At 26.0% G+C, this 17,549-nt stretch overlaps 2 protein-coding genes across 2 annotated transcripts; one reads left to right on the top strand and one right to left on the bottom strand.

Moving 5' to 3' along the window:
- Window positions 1–8,615: 8,615 nt before the first annotated feature.
- Window positions 8,616–13,613, bottom strand: LOC101494654 (MLO-like protein 9). The gene is made up of 15 exons (XM_073364557.1): window positions 13,268–13,613; window positions 12,844–12,901; window positions 12,505–12,737; window positions 12,270–12,386; window positions 11,879–11,939; window positions 11,630–11,718; window positions 11,392–11,466; window positions 11,071–11,159; window positions 10,911–10,960; window positions 10,763–10,803; window positions 10,323–10,496; window positions 10,151–10,186; window positions 9,994–10,061; window positions 9,804–9,864; window positions 8,616–9,101 (listed from the first exon to the last, which is right to left on the bottom strand). Exons 1-15 carry the CDS (start codon window positions 13,463–13,465, stop codon window positions 8,724–8,726), a joined length of 1,728 nt encoding a protein of 575 aa, XP_073220658.1. The 5' UTR covers window positions 13,466–13,613; the 3' UTR covers window positions 8,616–8,723.
- A 257-nt stretch (window positions 13,614–13,870) lies between these two features.
- Window positions 13,871–17,034, top strand: LOC101503146 (uncharacterized). The gene is made up of 5 exons (XM_004512228.4): window positions 13,871–14,029; window positions 14,296–14,413; window positions 14,782–14,881; window positions 15,523–15,609; window positions 16,778–17,034. The coding sequence occupies exons 1-5, from the start codon at window positions 13,969–13,971 to the stop codon at window positions 16,910–16,912; spliced, it is 501 nt and encodes a 166-aa protein (XP_004512285.1). The 5' UTR covers window positions 13,871–13,968; the 3' UTR covers window positions 16,913–17,034.
- Window positions 17,035–17,549: the final 515 nt, after the last annotated feature.

Below are 17,549 nucleotides of genomic sequence, written 5' to 3'. Positions count from 1 at the left end.
AGGGAAACGACCATGGTCGGCTTTTGCTTTCTTATTTTTTCTGTTGGAAATAAGTTGCTTTCTTATTTGAAGTATGCAAATAAAATACTATGATAAATTATTTTTGTTTTAAAGAATAAATACCCATACATGGATAACATGAATGTCTCTATCAACGCAAACATAAACTATAATAAGTCATATAAATTTCAATTTGTTCTAGAGAATACTAGTACTTAAAATCAGAGAGGTATTTTTTGGGAGAATACTTTGAATAGTTTCTGCAAGAAAAGGTTACGTGGAGAATAAAAGATATGGGTTTTGTATTCCAAGAAAAAGTTAATCTCATTTCATTATTAGTTTAAAAACCCATTTCATTAGTTTTAAAATGTTAAATTATATTTTTGACATTTTTTATAGTTGTTTTATGTTTCCCTTTGTTTTAGTTAATTCTTTTTGTTTTATTTTGATTTTTTAAATTATAAAACATTAAACATTTCAGTGTCTAAAAGTATTTTCGTTCTATTTTAGACTTTTAGTCTTTTAAATTATAAATATTAAATTTTTAATCGTTTAAGTTATAAAGTTTAGAGATTTTAGTTCCTTAAATTTTAATATTATACATTATTAAAAAAGACTAAAGTGTATGATATTTATATTTAAGGGATTAATGTTTAATCATTGTAATTTAAAGATTACAATGGAAAATAATTTAAATAATTAGAGTATTTAATGTTTATAATTAAAAAATCAAAATGAAATGAATAAAATTTAAGAGAACAAAATCAAACTTAAAAAAAATTTAAATAATCAAAACTGCAATTTAACTTTCAAAATAAAAAATTGAATATATCATTATCTTGGTACTTAAGCTATGACGTTCTCTCCAATTTAATATTTAAATTATTAAATATAATATAAATTATTTTTTAAAATATTATTAATTTATCATATAATCTCCAACTATCATTATTTCTAAATCGCTAAATTAATGATAATTTATGAATTATTTATTATATTTTTATAATTTAGATATTCAATTAGAGGACAATGGACGTTTGACGGTTTATTCTTAAATTTTTTTTAAAATTTTAAAGAGTAGTTGGATTTTTTTTATATATAAAAAATAGATATTGATAATTAGTTTTTAAAGTTTGATCAAATATTAAGTATAATTTTATCGATAATTATTTGAGTTAGATTAAACTATGTTGTAATAAATTGTCTTTATTCGTGTCATTATCTTAATATGAATGAAAACTTTCATCTCACTATGGTATACTCTTTTCGAATAAGAGACAATTGAATTATTATTATTTTTGTATTGCGAGGTCTTTATTTTAAATTCAAAACAATGTGTCTAACTTAACAATATTAATATTTGTCAATTGAGTTAAAATTTAAAAATAATACAATTAACTAAAATATTAATCAATAAAAACTGATATATATATATATATTCTATATATTATTAATCATATACATTAATTTTTATTGATTAAATTTGAGTAGATTTGTTTTTATAAAAGTGACTGCAAAGAGTAACTTATAAGAATTATATAAAGTGGTTTACAATTTTATTATCTTTTTAATCATGAGAAACCAAGGGCTAGATTTTAAGGGAATCCAGCAAGAGAGAATCCTCTACTTTGGGCATTTTTTTCCTTCCGGTAATGCTTAGAGAAAATATTTAAGAAATTATTGTTCAAAAAATAATATTAAAGAAATTCAAAATAAAATATAAGATATCTATAGAAAATAAAAATTTATTTAACTTTAATTTAAAATAACCAAGACAAGCAAGTGGCTCGGCCCTTTTCGTGTTTCTTGGAAGAAAACATAAAGTATTGAGAGTTGCAATCTTTGGATTCTTTTAATAGTTGTGTATCTTAAAAGATAATATAAATATGATTTGTACCAAAAAAAAAAGAGATAAGATGAACTTGACTGTCATAAATTAATATATAATAAAATTTACAATATATTTTTATTGATTGAGATTTAAAAAAATAATAATATAGTTGTGGGGTTAACTTTTCGATTGATAGTGATAATGATATAAAGTGATCTTCTCTAGTTGTACTTGTGGTGATTACTAATTACAGAATTCCCATTTCGATTAACCACGTCTATGTATTTTATAACTATACATATACTGAATTGTATTACTTTTAAATACTATATAACTTTAAGTTTAAAAGCGCATAACTATTATATTATATTATTATTATTATTTTTTCTGACAAAAATTTAAAGTGAGAGAATGTTATTTATATAAATGCATTAATTATATGAATGATTTTAATAATTATAATTAAAATTAAATATTTTTAATTATTTGATAATTATGATCGATTATTAGTGTGATAAAAATATATTATATATGAATTAAATTCTAAAAAAATAATATGTACATTTAAATGTATGTTTAGTCTTTCTATATTGTTTAAAATTAATTTGTAGTCCTTTTATTTTTAAAATTGGATTTTTAATTTATTATTTTATAATTTATGTAATTTCGTTGACCCTATCCATTTTTTATGATGAGATATGTTTGCTAATGACATAGAAGTGATAACCCAATTAAATTAGATAAAATATATTCATATTTAATTTTTTGATATTGATTAATGATATTAAATCAATGTTATTAATTCAAATATGTCACATCACTACTACGTCGTATTTAAATATGTAATATTATATAATATAAAATAAAGGTAACCAATAAATTTTCATAAGTTACAAAACAAAACTGAATGTTAGAAATAAAAAATAAAAAATTAATTTTAAATAAAATAAAAGGACTAAAAATTAAAAGACGGGAAAAAGATATAATTCTCAAGAGTTCAAACTAGAGCGAATTTTGTAGAGGGAAATGTCATAATCTAAAGACTAATTAACCCATCATTCCGGCCAAATTCGGTTTCTCATTAAAGTTAAATATTATTAGACTTTTCCGTTTTTTTATTGGAGAAACAAAGGGAAAAACTAACTTTTCAAATGGTTTGGAATTGATTGCACAAATAAATGTCCCAATAAAGGGTTTTGCATGTTTTACAAATTATATAAAAAGTAAGAAAGAAAATTCCTCAAAACTTAGCCGCTAAAAATATTTTATTTTATTTTATTTATTTTTTCTTAATCTTAGAAAAATGAATGTTTAAAATTATTATTATTTTATTTAAAATTAGTGTTCTAGTCATTTTTTATATGTTTTAATTTAAATAAGTTATTTTTATATAATTATATTTTATTCTTTTTTAATATTTTGTCGTTTTAGTGTAACGTCTTGTTTATCTTCTTATACAATATTTTTGCTTTTTTTGTTCTTCATATTGATATTTAATCTGATGTCGATAAATTTAACCAATAATTTTAACGTCGTTAACGTTTTAAATTTGAAGACATAGATATTTCAATCACTTTAATACGTAACTATTTTTCGTTTGATACATATAAATGCTATTATTTATTTTTAGATTTATCTTTTTATTTTTAACAAATTTGCATTGTTATCGGAAGATGTATTTTTTATTTTTTAATCCTAAAACTAATGTACACAACTTTTTAACGCCTATTGCCTAATTTGCACAACTAATGTACTAAAAATAACGGACCACAAACTATGCACATGTCATAATAGTATTTTGGTTGTATTTAATATCTCCTCATTCTTCTTCCTATGTTCAATCTGCAACTCATTCTCTTCTTATAGTTTATTTTTGTTTCTGCTGTTTAATTTCAATAGTATTATTTTCCAACCTTTGATTTAATCTTGTCGGTGCGCTATATATTATGTATTACATTATAGTTATTAGGGATTATAAATTTATTTTTACATATTGCTAAAATAAAATTCAAATAATTTCTTTGCATGTTTTTTTTTCCAAATATTTCATCCTAATGTGCGCTTAAACTTCAAATATATCATAATTTTGCATGGTGTGGTATAATTCTTATTGAGCTTTTTTCTATTTTCTAGGTTGAAAAGTTAATGTAAAATATCTTTGAAATTAATCATGTGTATTTATTATAATTTCCAAAAAAGAAAAAAAGAAGATTAACTACTGAATTAATTGCTTAATCCGCATGATGATCTGTAAGACTCTTAACATTCATATGTATAATGTCATAACAATTTCTGACCGATTGATCATAACCTCACACTATACACACATTTGCTTTTTAATCTCTGCCAAAAAGTGTTGCAATATATAATACAAAAAGTGTAAAAATAATGAGTGGATATAAAAGTATGTTTTGTAACAAACTTATATGTATATCACATTAAAATTATATGTCATATAGCAACAAATTGACTATTTAAAAGTTGTAATAAATGCAGGGGTAGACATTTAGTTATTTTAATTTAAATGAATAAATATAAATTATTTATAATAAAAAATAAAATAAAATGTAAGATCATATGATATAATATATATGGTATGACATGAAAGAAAAGGGGAAGAGGGATGCACCCAAAGTAGAGTGCGTCTTTTGAAGGCATTTTCCACTTTGATGAATGAGATAGGCAATATCCACTTAGCCTCATTTCAACATGTGATATGTCTGCTCTCAATTCCTTTTCAAACTAATTTTAATAATAATAATAATAATAAATGTTTCAATCTAATAAATCAATTATATATATAGATAGAGGCTAAAGCCAACGTGACATTTCCTTTCTTTCTATTTAGGGAGTGGAGAGGTGACACCACAAAAGCATTTGCAAATCGCTATGATTTTTTTTCTTTTAAATAAGAAAATATATTATATTATCTCTTATCTTTTTTATAAGAGACAAATATGATATAAATAATTTAATAAAAATTAATGCATTTCATTTATATTATGAAATGTTTCTGGAAGCATTATTGAACATGTTGCTATAACTAATTCATAGAATAGACTAGACACTTTGTGTTGATTTATTTTTTGTTCGTGTCACTTTTTGTTAAGTTATTACATAAATGCAAACTTACATGGATAAATACAATTTAGTTACATATTTATAGTGAAGAGGAGGGATTATTTATCTGCTATAATATATTAAAATAAATTTTTAATCAATTTATTTGATATTTAATTATATTTTATGTTACATAACTATTTGTGTCATTTCACTTATTTGTGTAATATTTTCTTTTTCTATTTTTTGTATAGTACATAATTTAATTTAATTTCATATATTATATTCTATTTTATCAACCAAACAAAAATCAACAATAATCAAACATTAACAATGGTTCATAATGTAATAAATGATTTTTTATTATCTATTTATCATTTATTAAATGTAAATTTATTTTGTAACTATTTTCAATGTAAGTTCAAATATCTATCATTTTTTCTTGACTGAATCAAGATTCAAGAAGACACTATACCGCAACTTTGAGACACGAACCATTGTTTACGCTAACTTCCTCTCCAATTTGAGAATAACAAAATTGTTTTTGTGGTGTTTTATGAAATACAAATTATGTTTATATTCATTTGAGTAATTGATTTTTGTATATTTTTCTTCTTCATGACAATCTTCTTCTTCCACAGAGGATTGCTAACCACTGAAAATGAGTGTTCCATTTTATGTCTAATATTTTGTTACATAATTTTTATGTTATCTTTCATTTACAATATCACTAAAAAAAAAGAATCTAATTTACTTAATTTATGTCGATGTCAATTATTGATGTTTCATTCAACAAACCGTAAATTTTACTTCATTTCAGTAACTTCTTATTAGACCATTTTTTTTTTTTTTTTTTAATTAATCAACTGGACAATTGTTGGAATTTACACAATTCTTGAAAAATTAAATTTCCCACAGTAATTAAGGAACAACAATAACAACACATTTGTCTACAAGATAATTTGAAATCTCTAATTCATGTTTTTAACTTTATGTTCTCCAAATCAAAATTTCAATATTTCTTTTTGCGTTATAATAGTATCATGAGTGAAATTATATTTCTTGCTTTTGACTCATATAACTCAACAAAAAAGATCCGACATAAGAGACATGTGAGCTAGAAATGAATAGATGGAGGCTACAAATCATATTTTAACCAAATATTTTAGACTTATCATAAATTTATAAATTGTTATTCTATTATGACAAGTTAAGTTTACGAGGAAACAATTTTTTATTGTATCTCATTTTAAATGTATCATTTACAATATCAATACAATATTAATTACTTTTTTTTTCCACTAATACTCTTATTTATTATATTTTAATCCAACAAATTTTTTCACTAACTGTAATTAATAAAAACATTTGAGTAAATGAAACATTTTATCATTGAAATCAAATCAACTAATTATTTTCTAAAGAATTGTACACACCTCAAATGAGATGTTTAAAATGAGATGAAATAAATACTTATTTTGAAGAGCGATGTTGCTTTTCACCTCCAATGAGATATTTATTATATTTTAATCCATCAAATTTTTTCACTAACTGCAATTAATAAAAATATTTAAGTAAATGAAACATTTTATCATTGAAATCAAATCAACTAATTATTTTCTAAAGAATTGTACACACCTCAAATGAGATGAAATAAATACTTATTTTGAAGAGCGATGTTGCTTTTCACCTCAAATGAGATATTTATTATATTTTAATCCATCAAAAAATTTCACTAACTGCAATTAATAAAAACATTTTAGTAAATGAAACATTTTATCATTGAAATCAAATCAACTAATTATTTTCTAAAGAATTGTACACTGCTCAAATGAGATATTTAAAATGAGATGAAATAAATACTTATTTTGAAGAGCGATGTTGCTTTTCACACTAATACCAAGAAAACAAAGTCCATACCAGGTTCCAGAATTTTTATGTTTTAACTTTACATATTTTCGTAATTGAATTTAATTAATGTCTTTTTAAAGCCGCACTTATGTTATATTTGTTTTAGTTCAAACTTTTTCTGTTAAGATAGTCTATTATCGTAGAAAGAAAAGTAATTATTACTATCAATTCAAATCATTCAACCATTTTTTAATTTCTTTAGTTAATTTATGAATTTTATATATGTTAATGTCAGTTTTAATATTTTTTTTCAAGTTATTCTTTTGTGACGTGACTAGCACCTTAGTGTCCATTCCCTTCCCTATAATTCATACATCTAATTAACTATTATTATTATATTGAGATGATACTAACAAATAAAACTGTGTAAACTAAAATTGTAAATACAACTATTGTGTTTGATTTAATATCTAAGTCATTGCATTTATGCTATTATGATACAATATTTGTTTAATATGAGTGGTAGTGGTTGTTCACAAAGCAAAATAAAAAATGAAACTTATAAATTATATATATCATATAATTTATATTGCTTATTAATTTTTTAAAAATAAATCTCAAGATATATGTGTATTGTAGGTGGTGTCCAATCCATGTAGGATGTAAGAAGGCGTGAGAGTGTGTTGGGTCAATCAATCTGCATGTGTTCATGTAGGATGTAAGAAGACATGTGGGTGTTGGATCAATCTATCAACATGTATTTGCGGTAATAAAATTGAATTAAGTTAAAAATGAGTTTAATGTGAAATGATTTATATTTGAATATGTTTTAATAAAAATGAGTTTAAAAATAAATTTTAGTGTAAAAATCTGTTTGGATTCAAAAGTTGCAAATCATAACTTTAAATTAGAATCAATTCTATTCGACATCATTCAAATATATTAAAAATGATTTTGCAATTCCATAATTAATTTTAACCTCTCCAAAATTGAAATTAAACACGACTTAATCTATTCACACAAATTAAAAGTTAAGATTTGATATATATAGTATTTGCGGTCTCTTAACTTAATTCCAGTTAACGTTTTAGTAATTTATCTTTTTTTTTTCGATTTGGTCATTTATTTTAATTTTAAGTGACAATTTGATCTTTTATGTTTTAAAATGTCGACAATGTTATCATTTTTTTTACAAAAATTCATTAAATTTTTTAAACAAAATTAATTATCATTTTCAATATAATGCAAATTTCATCAAATATTCAAATAAATTCATATTTTCATCTTCAACAACTTGAAAGAATGAAAATGAATGATTTATATTTTAGTTGACTATTAGAGTTAGATATAGATAAAAGGGAGGTGGCTTTAGTGAATTTCGCCTAACGAATTCAGAATGGATTGGATCATTTGAAATACTCTAACGAATTGAGTCTTTGCCAAGCATGTAATGCAAACGTTTGTGGAAAATAATATACTTAAATATTTTTAGAAATTTGTATTAGATTTATATTCAAAATTTAAAATAATATATAATTAGAATATATAATTTGTACTTCTATATAGAATTTAGTTCATATTTTGATAATTTGATATGTTTTTACATTACAATTTAACTCTATATATAAAATGATGAATAACAATTTAGAAAATAATAAAATTTTATATAAGAAGAAGATATATTTTCTATATAAAATATATCACATGTAACTTTGTTTATGCAAATACAAGCAATAAAAAAACTCATCTAACATTAACATGAAAAACATCACTATAATTATGTTAGCAATATAACACCTAACAATCACATTTTGTTATGAGTAGACATTCAATCACATTTTAGTTACATCACAAACACTATAAATAATTTTAAATGAACATTTAATAATATTTCACTATATATTTTAGCAAAAGTATATAAATTAGCTGTTAGATATTTTGTGTAAAACATATATATATTTACACCAATTATTAATTAAACTCAACTTTGAATAGTAGTATGCTTGAGAAAAGTGAACTCATCTTCATTATTAGCTTCTCCCTCACTATGATGCCTATGATCTTCTTCTGCTAGTTGATCAACTCTTAGAATCAATTTAGTTTTTTCCAATTCATTATCAGATTCATATTCATCTTGATCCTCAAAAGTTGAAGAGCGAGTTGAATGTCCAGTAGTTTTGAAACGGTGTAGTGCTGGTCCAGGGGATTGCAATGTTGATCCAATGTTGCTACCATCAATGGTTGACTTTCCAAGTTTGACTACTTCTCCTACATGCTTCTTTTTCACAGTCATGTGCCATTTCATTAATGCTTTTGATGTTTGTTCATCAAATATTGACCTCTTCATCCTTGAACCCATCTATGCATTGTTTGCAATTTTTTGTGGTCAATTAGACCAATTTCATATGTTAATTCATATCATGCAAGTACAAATAGTGTGATACTATACATTAATGTTCAAATATAACATTTTAGATACACTTTTTTATCCTTCTATTTTAACTTTTGTATAATCTATTTTGATATTTATTTATTTTTTGATGTGTCATATTTATCGAATGTGAAATTATAATTTTATGATGTCACATTGTTAATTCGGATTAATTTGAGAAGAATATATTTACATCTTATCAATGAAATTAAGAAAAAAAAGGTTGGAACAAAGTTTCTAGTATGATGTTTATGATCTAAATTATCAAAGTCGGAGAATAAAATGTAGTTTCACATCATTAATTGAAAATGAGACTACTGCTAACAATACTTTCTTTAACACACTTTTTAAAATACTTTTTTTGATCGGTAGAAATTCACATAGATCTCACTATATCATGTGAGTAACATATGAATTTATGGAACTCGTGTGAATTTTAACCAATCAAAAAGTGTATTGAAAAACGTGTGTTAAAAAATGTCTTGTTAGTATTATTTTTGAAAATGTAGTAAAAAATAAGTTCGAATAAAAAGTAGAAATTTAATTGGAACATAATTTATTAGATGTTACTTTTTTGTTAAGTTCATGCCACCCAATAAAAACCTCAATTAAGGAATAAAAAACATGTACCTGAGTCACAAGAGCATATAATGGAAGGGTAATATAGCTGCAGAGACATAGCATCACAACCCTGCAAACCCATTAGAAAGCTTAAAGTATGAAATGCATTACCCTTTTTGGTGAAATACACAAAATTATTCTTTAAACAAATCATATATTATAATATATTATTGCAAGAAAATTTTAGACTACAAATTACCCGCAAGCAACTTTTATAACGGCAAGTTTGTAGCCCAAACGGAAACAATTTTCCAGCCCAAAAGTATACTGCAAATAAATAAATTATTATTTCATTATTCAAAACTATATGGAAAGCAAAAATAATTTAAGATTAAAGTGTAATTAAGAATCATTACCCATGTCCACAATATATATGTTATTTGGAATGCATTCTGCAAGTATAAGAAAATCAATTAGCTAGTTAGTTTATAACTTATAAGTTTAATATAATAAATATATTTTAGTAGCTGTACATTTTGTGTTTTGTTTGATATTGTGGTAAAAGGAAAAAAATTGAATTAATAATACCTGAAACAAAGCAAAATGGATAAGATGAAGAACTAACTGAGGTTGATCTAACCAAAAGTATTTGTCTGATCCTTGAACAAGAGGCATTCCTTGAATAATTGCATGTGTTTCTGTTATTTCAAGAGCCATCCTTGCTAATATTACTTGAAGTTTTGTTCCAACAGCCAAAATTATCTGCAACAAATTAAATGGCTTGTAGGAATTGCTGGATATAAGCACTTGTGAGACTATTCAGAAGAACTTGTAGATGAAGTTACATGCACAAGCTTCTCAACATAGCTTCTGAAAATAGTTTATAATTTATATGAAAAAATTTGATTAATTATAAAAATAGTTTGTATATAAACGGTTATATCATAAATGTTTATACCAAATAATGTGCCTAATTAAATTGTTTATCTGAATAGTGTCATTTTTTACGGATAACATAATATACTTACAATAATTGGAATTAAGAATGCCCATAACGGAGTACGCCAACCTGAAAATTATATAGGATTAACCAACTGTCATTTTTAATTTAATTAAAATTTTCAATTGCTGAATTAATAAATTCCATAGAACTCAATTAAGAATATAGTTTCTCACCATCAATGTTTAGGAGCAGAAAAACTACCGCTGATGCCCAGAGAACAGGACTGTAAAAACATAATGATCCAAAATTGAGCATTTTTTTCAAATATATTATGAAAAACTATACATTATATGATGCTGATATGCAAATCCATTGTGACAGAAAAAATGTTACCTTACTCCCACAACTACTTTGAAGTCATCTTCTAATGATCTTTTGATATACTTTTGGAAATTAAATTTACTTCCAGGAGCTAGATGGACCTATACATAATTTAACTGTCAGAAAAAGAAGTAGATAATAATTTGAATTATAGTCCACAATTGCAACTACGACCGCAACATAAAAGTTTTAGAGGTATCTACAACTACATTTGTTCCGTAATATCAAAAATTGCAACGCAACCATGACCGCAACTAATATATAAAACCATATTCACAATAGAAATTTAGTAAAGATAGTATTTTGTACAATGAGGATTGTACAATTACTTACACTGATAAATCCATTGCGCAAAGTTTGGTAATCAACCCTACGAACAGACCTATAAAATTGTCTAAAGAAACAACCCTGAAATTGGAAATTAGAACAAATAAGTACCATTTTTCTGTTTTTTTTATGAAACATTATTTGTAACATGTCCATGATGCTTTGATAAAATCAAATCTTAGCCTCAAATAAGTAAAAAATTAAAAGATAAAATAAAAAAACAGATTAGTAAGATGAGACTCACAATATAGAAGGAGATAGCAATCCTTGTCCAAAAACTGGTATGAGCTCTTACAAATGATGTTTCATGTGTGAGCCTAAATTTTGCAGCATCTACACACATAAAATAGTACTACTAAATAGTCAACATAGGCATGATGAAGTTTCATGTAATTATTTCAAATTCAAAGATAAAACATACTAGTAAAACTGAAAATATACTAATTTTTTACACTAGAAAATGAATTGGAAAGCACATGCTTCCAACATTTACCATTGGCAAATTGATTACCATGAGTTGAAGTCTCTTCCTCCCATTCCTTCCATCCACGTATCTATAGAAAGAAAACTCTTCATCCATTATATATCTCACCACTATGGACTTGTTAGGATTTGATGATTTAAGCTTATCTACTAGTACAAGCACTTGTGATACTATGTGAGAGAGTTTACAAAAACATTTTATATATAACATGTTTATAATTTGTTTTTTAACTTATTTTCATATGTTTTTTAGGATAATTTATGAAAACAAGTTATAATTTATTCGAAAACAGTATGACTTATTTCATTTTTTATTATAGAAATAGTTTACATATAAGTACTTATGCTATAAGCGCTTAACTAAATTCTTTATCTAAACAAATATAAAGGATGAAGCAAACCTTAAGTCTCCCAAGAAGCATTGTGATAGCACTATAAAGCACATGAAAGACAGCTAGGAAGAATATGAAGATGTGTAACTGGTGCAATCCATTGATAGATAAAAGAGGTTCATGCCCCTATAACAAGTTCTCAAATAACTATGATAAATCAATATACTATTATCATTTACATACTTTTATGAGTAAACAATACTTAAAATATATTACTAAAATAGAGAAAAAGATGGTTAATTACCTTCCTGCTGCATTTAAAGGAGGGAGTATCAGCAGCTAAAAATCTACCTTCATAAGACACAAGTTTCCTAACATTTACCACTTCACTACTTGATTTCTTGTCATCACTTATATTACTATATTTATGTGGACATGGCAACATTTTGTTTGCAACTTCTTCAAGAATACATATTCTTACAATGTAATTCTGCCCAAAAGTCAATAACAGTGAAATGAATCCTAAAATCATCAACTCTGCAAAATAAACAAATAACATACACACAAAATAGAAAGAATAGTTATTTTTTTATCACAAAAAAGTAAAGTTTCTTTGTATTCCAAAAATAGTTATAATATTTACCAGCCTTGATTTTTTCCAAAGCTTCAAGCAAAGCCTTCTTTTGCCTTCTTCCTAACCACTAAAAGAAAAATTCAACTTGTAAATAAATATTTTATCTAAAATTTAATAATAATGATAATAATAGTTATAGTAAAAAACAAAAACAAAAACAAAAACAAAGATACTCTAATAATTATTTCAATTAAAATATTATCAATTACTGTCATAATATGTCAAGGCAACAGAAAACTTAAATTTGAAATTAAATTCCTTTTTTTTTATATCAAATTTGAAATTTAATGCTATGAAGTTAAAATCCACATGGAAAGTAAGTTTAACTTCATTGAGAAACTTACAAACATAGAATTAATGTTAATAATTACAACAACACCAAAAAAAAAAAAATAGTTTTTGATGTTTTCAGTTTCAACAGTTAATTGCATACCATTCCCAATTTGTGAAGACTCTTCTCAAGAGCTATGGATATCAAAATGAAAACAGTGCAAACAGAAGCAACAGCCCATGTTGGTGTCTCATCAAGTTTTCTTGAACTATTGTAACTATCACTTTCAGTTGCAGCCATTGAAAAATCTCCATGCAATAGCCATGAAGTGAACATAGAAAAAAACACCCTTTTGAACATGGATGAAAAAGATTAAAACTTTAAAACAACCACAAATCACAAAAGAAAAATGAAAAATGGGTTCTCAGAATTTAATTTAAAGCTTTCAAATTTCGTAATTGGGTTCCTTGTGAAGAAAGAAAGGAAAACAAAAAGCTTATATATAAATAAAATTCTGTGTATTTCTTGAACTGTCGTAATAAAAACTGTCACCAATTTTAATTTGTCTTCAATTAGTAAAAATATTAAAATCTTATATCCATTGTTAGTCTTAATTGATCTCAGGGGGTGGATAGCAAAAAAATAGGGGGTGTAGGTAGCAATAAGTGCGTAAAGATAACGAAGCCCAAGGAACGAGCCCAACTCGAACCAGATGCACGTTAACGGTCGTTATCGTTAATAATGAAACAACACAAAATCGAAGGTTAATTAAAACAGAAAAACACCAACATTTTCTTCTTTTAACCTCTTTCTCATTGTTTTCTCCGAGGAAACAAAAGTTTACGAAGTTTTGGTCTGAAGAAATGGAAGCTCTATCAAGCTCCATCGCTATGCCGAATAATCCACAGACTCATTTTCTCTCAGGTGATTACTTTCATCTTATTTTGTGGATCTGTGTTATAGTGTGAGTCACATTGCTAATTATGACATCATAACATGATGTTAAATTTTTAGTGGATTATTTTTTTTACATTTTTGGAGATAAATTAATGGGAATAAAAAAAATATTTGGAATTTGGATTGATCTTTGCTACTGAATTTGTGAATGTCATTTTGTTTAACATATTCATTGCTTTTTTTTTTTTCTGTTATTTTTGGGGAAATTTGATATTCAAATTATTTGATGTTAGGTTCCTTGTTGAAGCCGGTTGATAAATGCTTCTTGAAAATCAACTCCACTCAACACTTTCCTGGTTCCTCTGTTAGAGCTAAAGGATCACGCAACTCGTCGGTTATAGTTCGTGCAAGGTAGGATTATGACATGTCTTTGTGGTTCATTTACATTACTATTTTGTGTAAAGCATCAAAATATGGTGGGGCATCAACAAAATGATCCTCAAATTATCTTTTTTATTGTTTCATTTTTTTCTTGTTCAATTGTATCGGTGATTAATGAGCTTCAGTCAAGGATGAATTGATCGGGATTAACCGAGTTTGAACCCTGACTAGAACAATTATTAGGCAAACTTTACTTTTTCCTTGAGTAGACTTTGGATTACCAGAGTCCCTTGCCCCTTAGAATTTTGGTATAAGAAACATAATATCTTGTTAAAAGCTTGGTTTACCTTTTGGAATCATGTTAACTTTGTAGTGTTTTTAATCTCTTGCTAGAACAGTAGGGATGGTGGAAGGCCAAGTAGTGGAAGTATTTTTGTTGGTGGATTTGTATTGGGGAGTTTAATTGTTGGAGCATTGGGATGTGTTTATGCACCTAAGGTATGTTTGCAGAACCAGTATTTTCCATTTTTAACCTTTCTCCTTTTATAGGTGTCTCGTTACGCATGATATGGACTATTTTCTGCTAGATTTAGTCATGTGAAAAATGCACTTCATTTTCCTATACTTTTTTCAAGAGTTCAGTTTTGCTATAATCCGACGTGAATCTAATCTTAACACATCATTTACTTATGACTTTCTATATTAATCGTATCACTTTACTCGTACAAAGTTCTAAGATTTGTCCTTTTATTGTGTTCACATACATCAAATTTTAATGTGATTTATTAATTTTCTATTAACATATTTGCATTGAACTTCATAATACTTGTCATTTTCTTCTTCTTTATCTAAAGGACGAATCGTCACATTCATATGTTGGTTTTCAAAAAGAAAAATGCTTTGTAAGGTTTGATTTCACAGTTTGAGCTTGCTATCTGTTCATATACTTCTTTTTTTAAAGAACTTCATTACTGCTTTTATTGGATACTACTTTTTGAACCATTTTTCAAGTTTAGGAAATGCATATTTTTGTAGATGGAACCGCTTTTTTTATGTTGCTCTAACTTTATAGTTTGGTAAATGAGTTCATATGATAGAAAAGAATAATTTCTTTGACTTGTATGTTATGAACTATCTAGATAAGCGAGGCACTAGCTGGAGCTGACGGTAAAGATTTCATGAGGAAACTTCCAAAGTTTATGTATGATGAAGAAAAAGCTCTTGAGGTCAGAATTTATACATGCATTTACCTTTTATTTAATTTAAAGCCATGATCATTGAATGTGTTTGATAGAGGAACACTTTCAGTTAGTACACAAAATTCACTTTAACCACATCCTCCCAAAAAAATTAATCTTGGAGTTTATGGAACAATTTTTGGGGGGTCAGTTGCTACACTTCGTTATCTGCCACTGACTATATAGACTTCCAGACTCTTGATTATCACAATTGTGTAATTTTGGTTCCTTAAATACTAATTGCACAAATAGGGTCTCCTAAGTATCACAATTGTTAAGATCAGACTGATCTATAAATTAAGCGTCTGAATATTAACTTTAGGAGCCATCAGTCTGAGTCGGTGCTCGCCTGATCTAGCATGACATGGTCAAAGAAAGAAACCACACATTCCACTGGCAATTAGATCACACGTGAACATCACAAGCTATCACGACCGGATTAGGACTACAAGCACAACGGGTGCTTCCTCACATTGCAAGGACTATGAATCAAAGAGAGATTAGTGAACATCCATTCATTTCAATCAATTGGAAAACTTGGGGGACCAATTCACGCAATTGAAACTGGAGGACCAAAATCGCACTATCCTAATATCTATGGGGCTAAAATTGCAATTAGAGGAGTGCTAGGAACACACTCTAGCACACATTTTCTAACGCATTTCATTTGATTGGTTAAAATTCACATAGGCCCCACTAAATTATGTGGGTCCCATATAAATTTGGTGGGATCCATGTGAATTTTAACCAATCAAAGAAAGTGTGTTGAAAAGAGTGTGTTACTAGCATTATTCTTGCAATTAAATCTTTATATTATTAGTAACATCTAGTTGTATGCTATAATATAGCATTAAGAGAATTTAACCTCTGATAATTATATTTAGCAGCTAGTGGAGGAAATCTTTATAAATTTTGTAATATATTAGAATAAAAATAAAACTATATAAACATTTTGAAATGTGGTGTGGCCGTGTGGGACTGTTGAGACATGCTCCTGTGATACAACGTTGGTCTGCACATGTGTGTGGAATGTGTGTTTGATGATTTTTCATTGAAGTGCATTTATCTCATTTTATATAAGCTTGTCCTGTCATTTTGTGACATAAACTACTATATTGAAATTTCTTTTTGATTTTGTGTGCTGTGATTAAAATAGAGGACTCGCAAGATGCTAACCGAGAAAATAGCGCAACTGAATTCCGCCATAGACAGTGTTTCTGCACAGTTGCGACCAGATAAAGACTCAAATGAATCTGCAGGGATCTCAGAGGAAATTGGAGTGTGGAAATAAAAATAAATCATTTGAGTGATAATATTTAAGCACACATTTTCACCTTTTTTTGTTGGTCTTGAAATATGATTATCTTTGGTTATTGGATTTAAGTTTTACAAAGTGAACTTTTCTTATTGGAATTAACTGTTTCTTTTAATAATGGTTAATTGGCCACCAAATTTTGTTGGTCTTGGTTTTGAGAAAATGAGAGCACTAATCAGGCATGAAAATTGAGATCAGATTTCATAAATAAAAAATGTTGTTTGTTGATGGATTAAAATTGATTTTGGATCATTGAATCTATTCATTTTGCATGTTTAGATTTAGATTTAGATTGGACTAACTTTAAAGTTTAAAATGTTTACTTAGAATTTAAAGGAAATTTTTGTATTAAGTTGTAAACTTTAACTTATATAAGGACCGTTTATTTAAATATTCACAGCTTGTAAGTTTTATTAATTCTTAATTATCATAAGTATTTTATGTTGAGAAATTTATCCAAATTAATTTTTAATTTGAGGACTTCATTAGTCAGTAATTGTATAATTGTATGTAATTGTATAAATTGTATATAGTTTTTCGTGTTAACTCTTCAGTTTCTTAAAGAAAAAGAATTCTTACTAATTCAAAGTTCACTTAACAGAGATAATTTTTG

The sequence above is a fragment of the Cicer arietinum genome, chromosome 8 (genome assembly GCF_000331145.2).
Source record: "Cicer arietinum cultivar CDC Frontier isolate Library 1 chromosome 8, Cicar.CDCFrontier_v2.0, whole genome shotgun sequence".
Lineage (NCBI taxonomy): Eukaryota > Viridiplantae > Streptophyta > Magnoliopsida > Fabales > Fabaceae > Cicer > Cicer arietinum.
The sequence above is the reverse complement of the archived record's forward strand: the minus strand, read 5'-3'. Positions and strand labels throughout refer to the sequence as shown.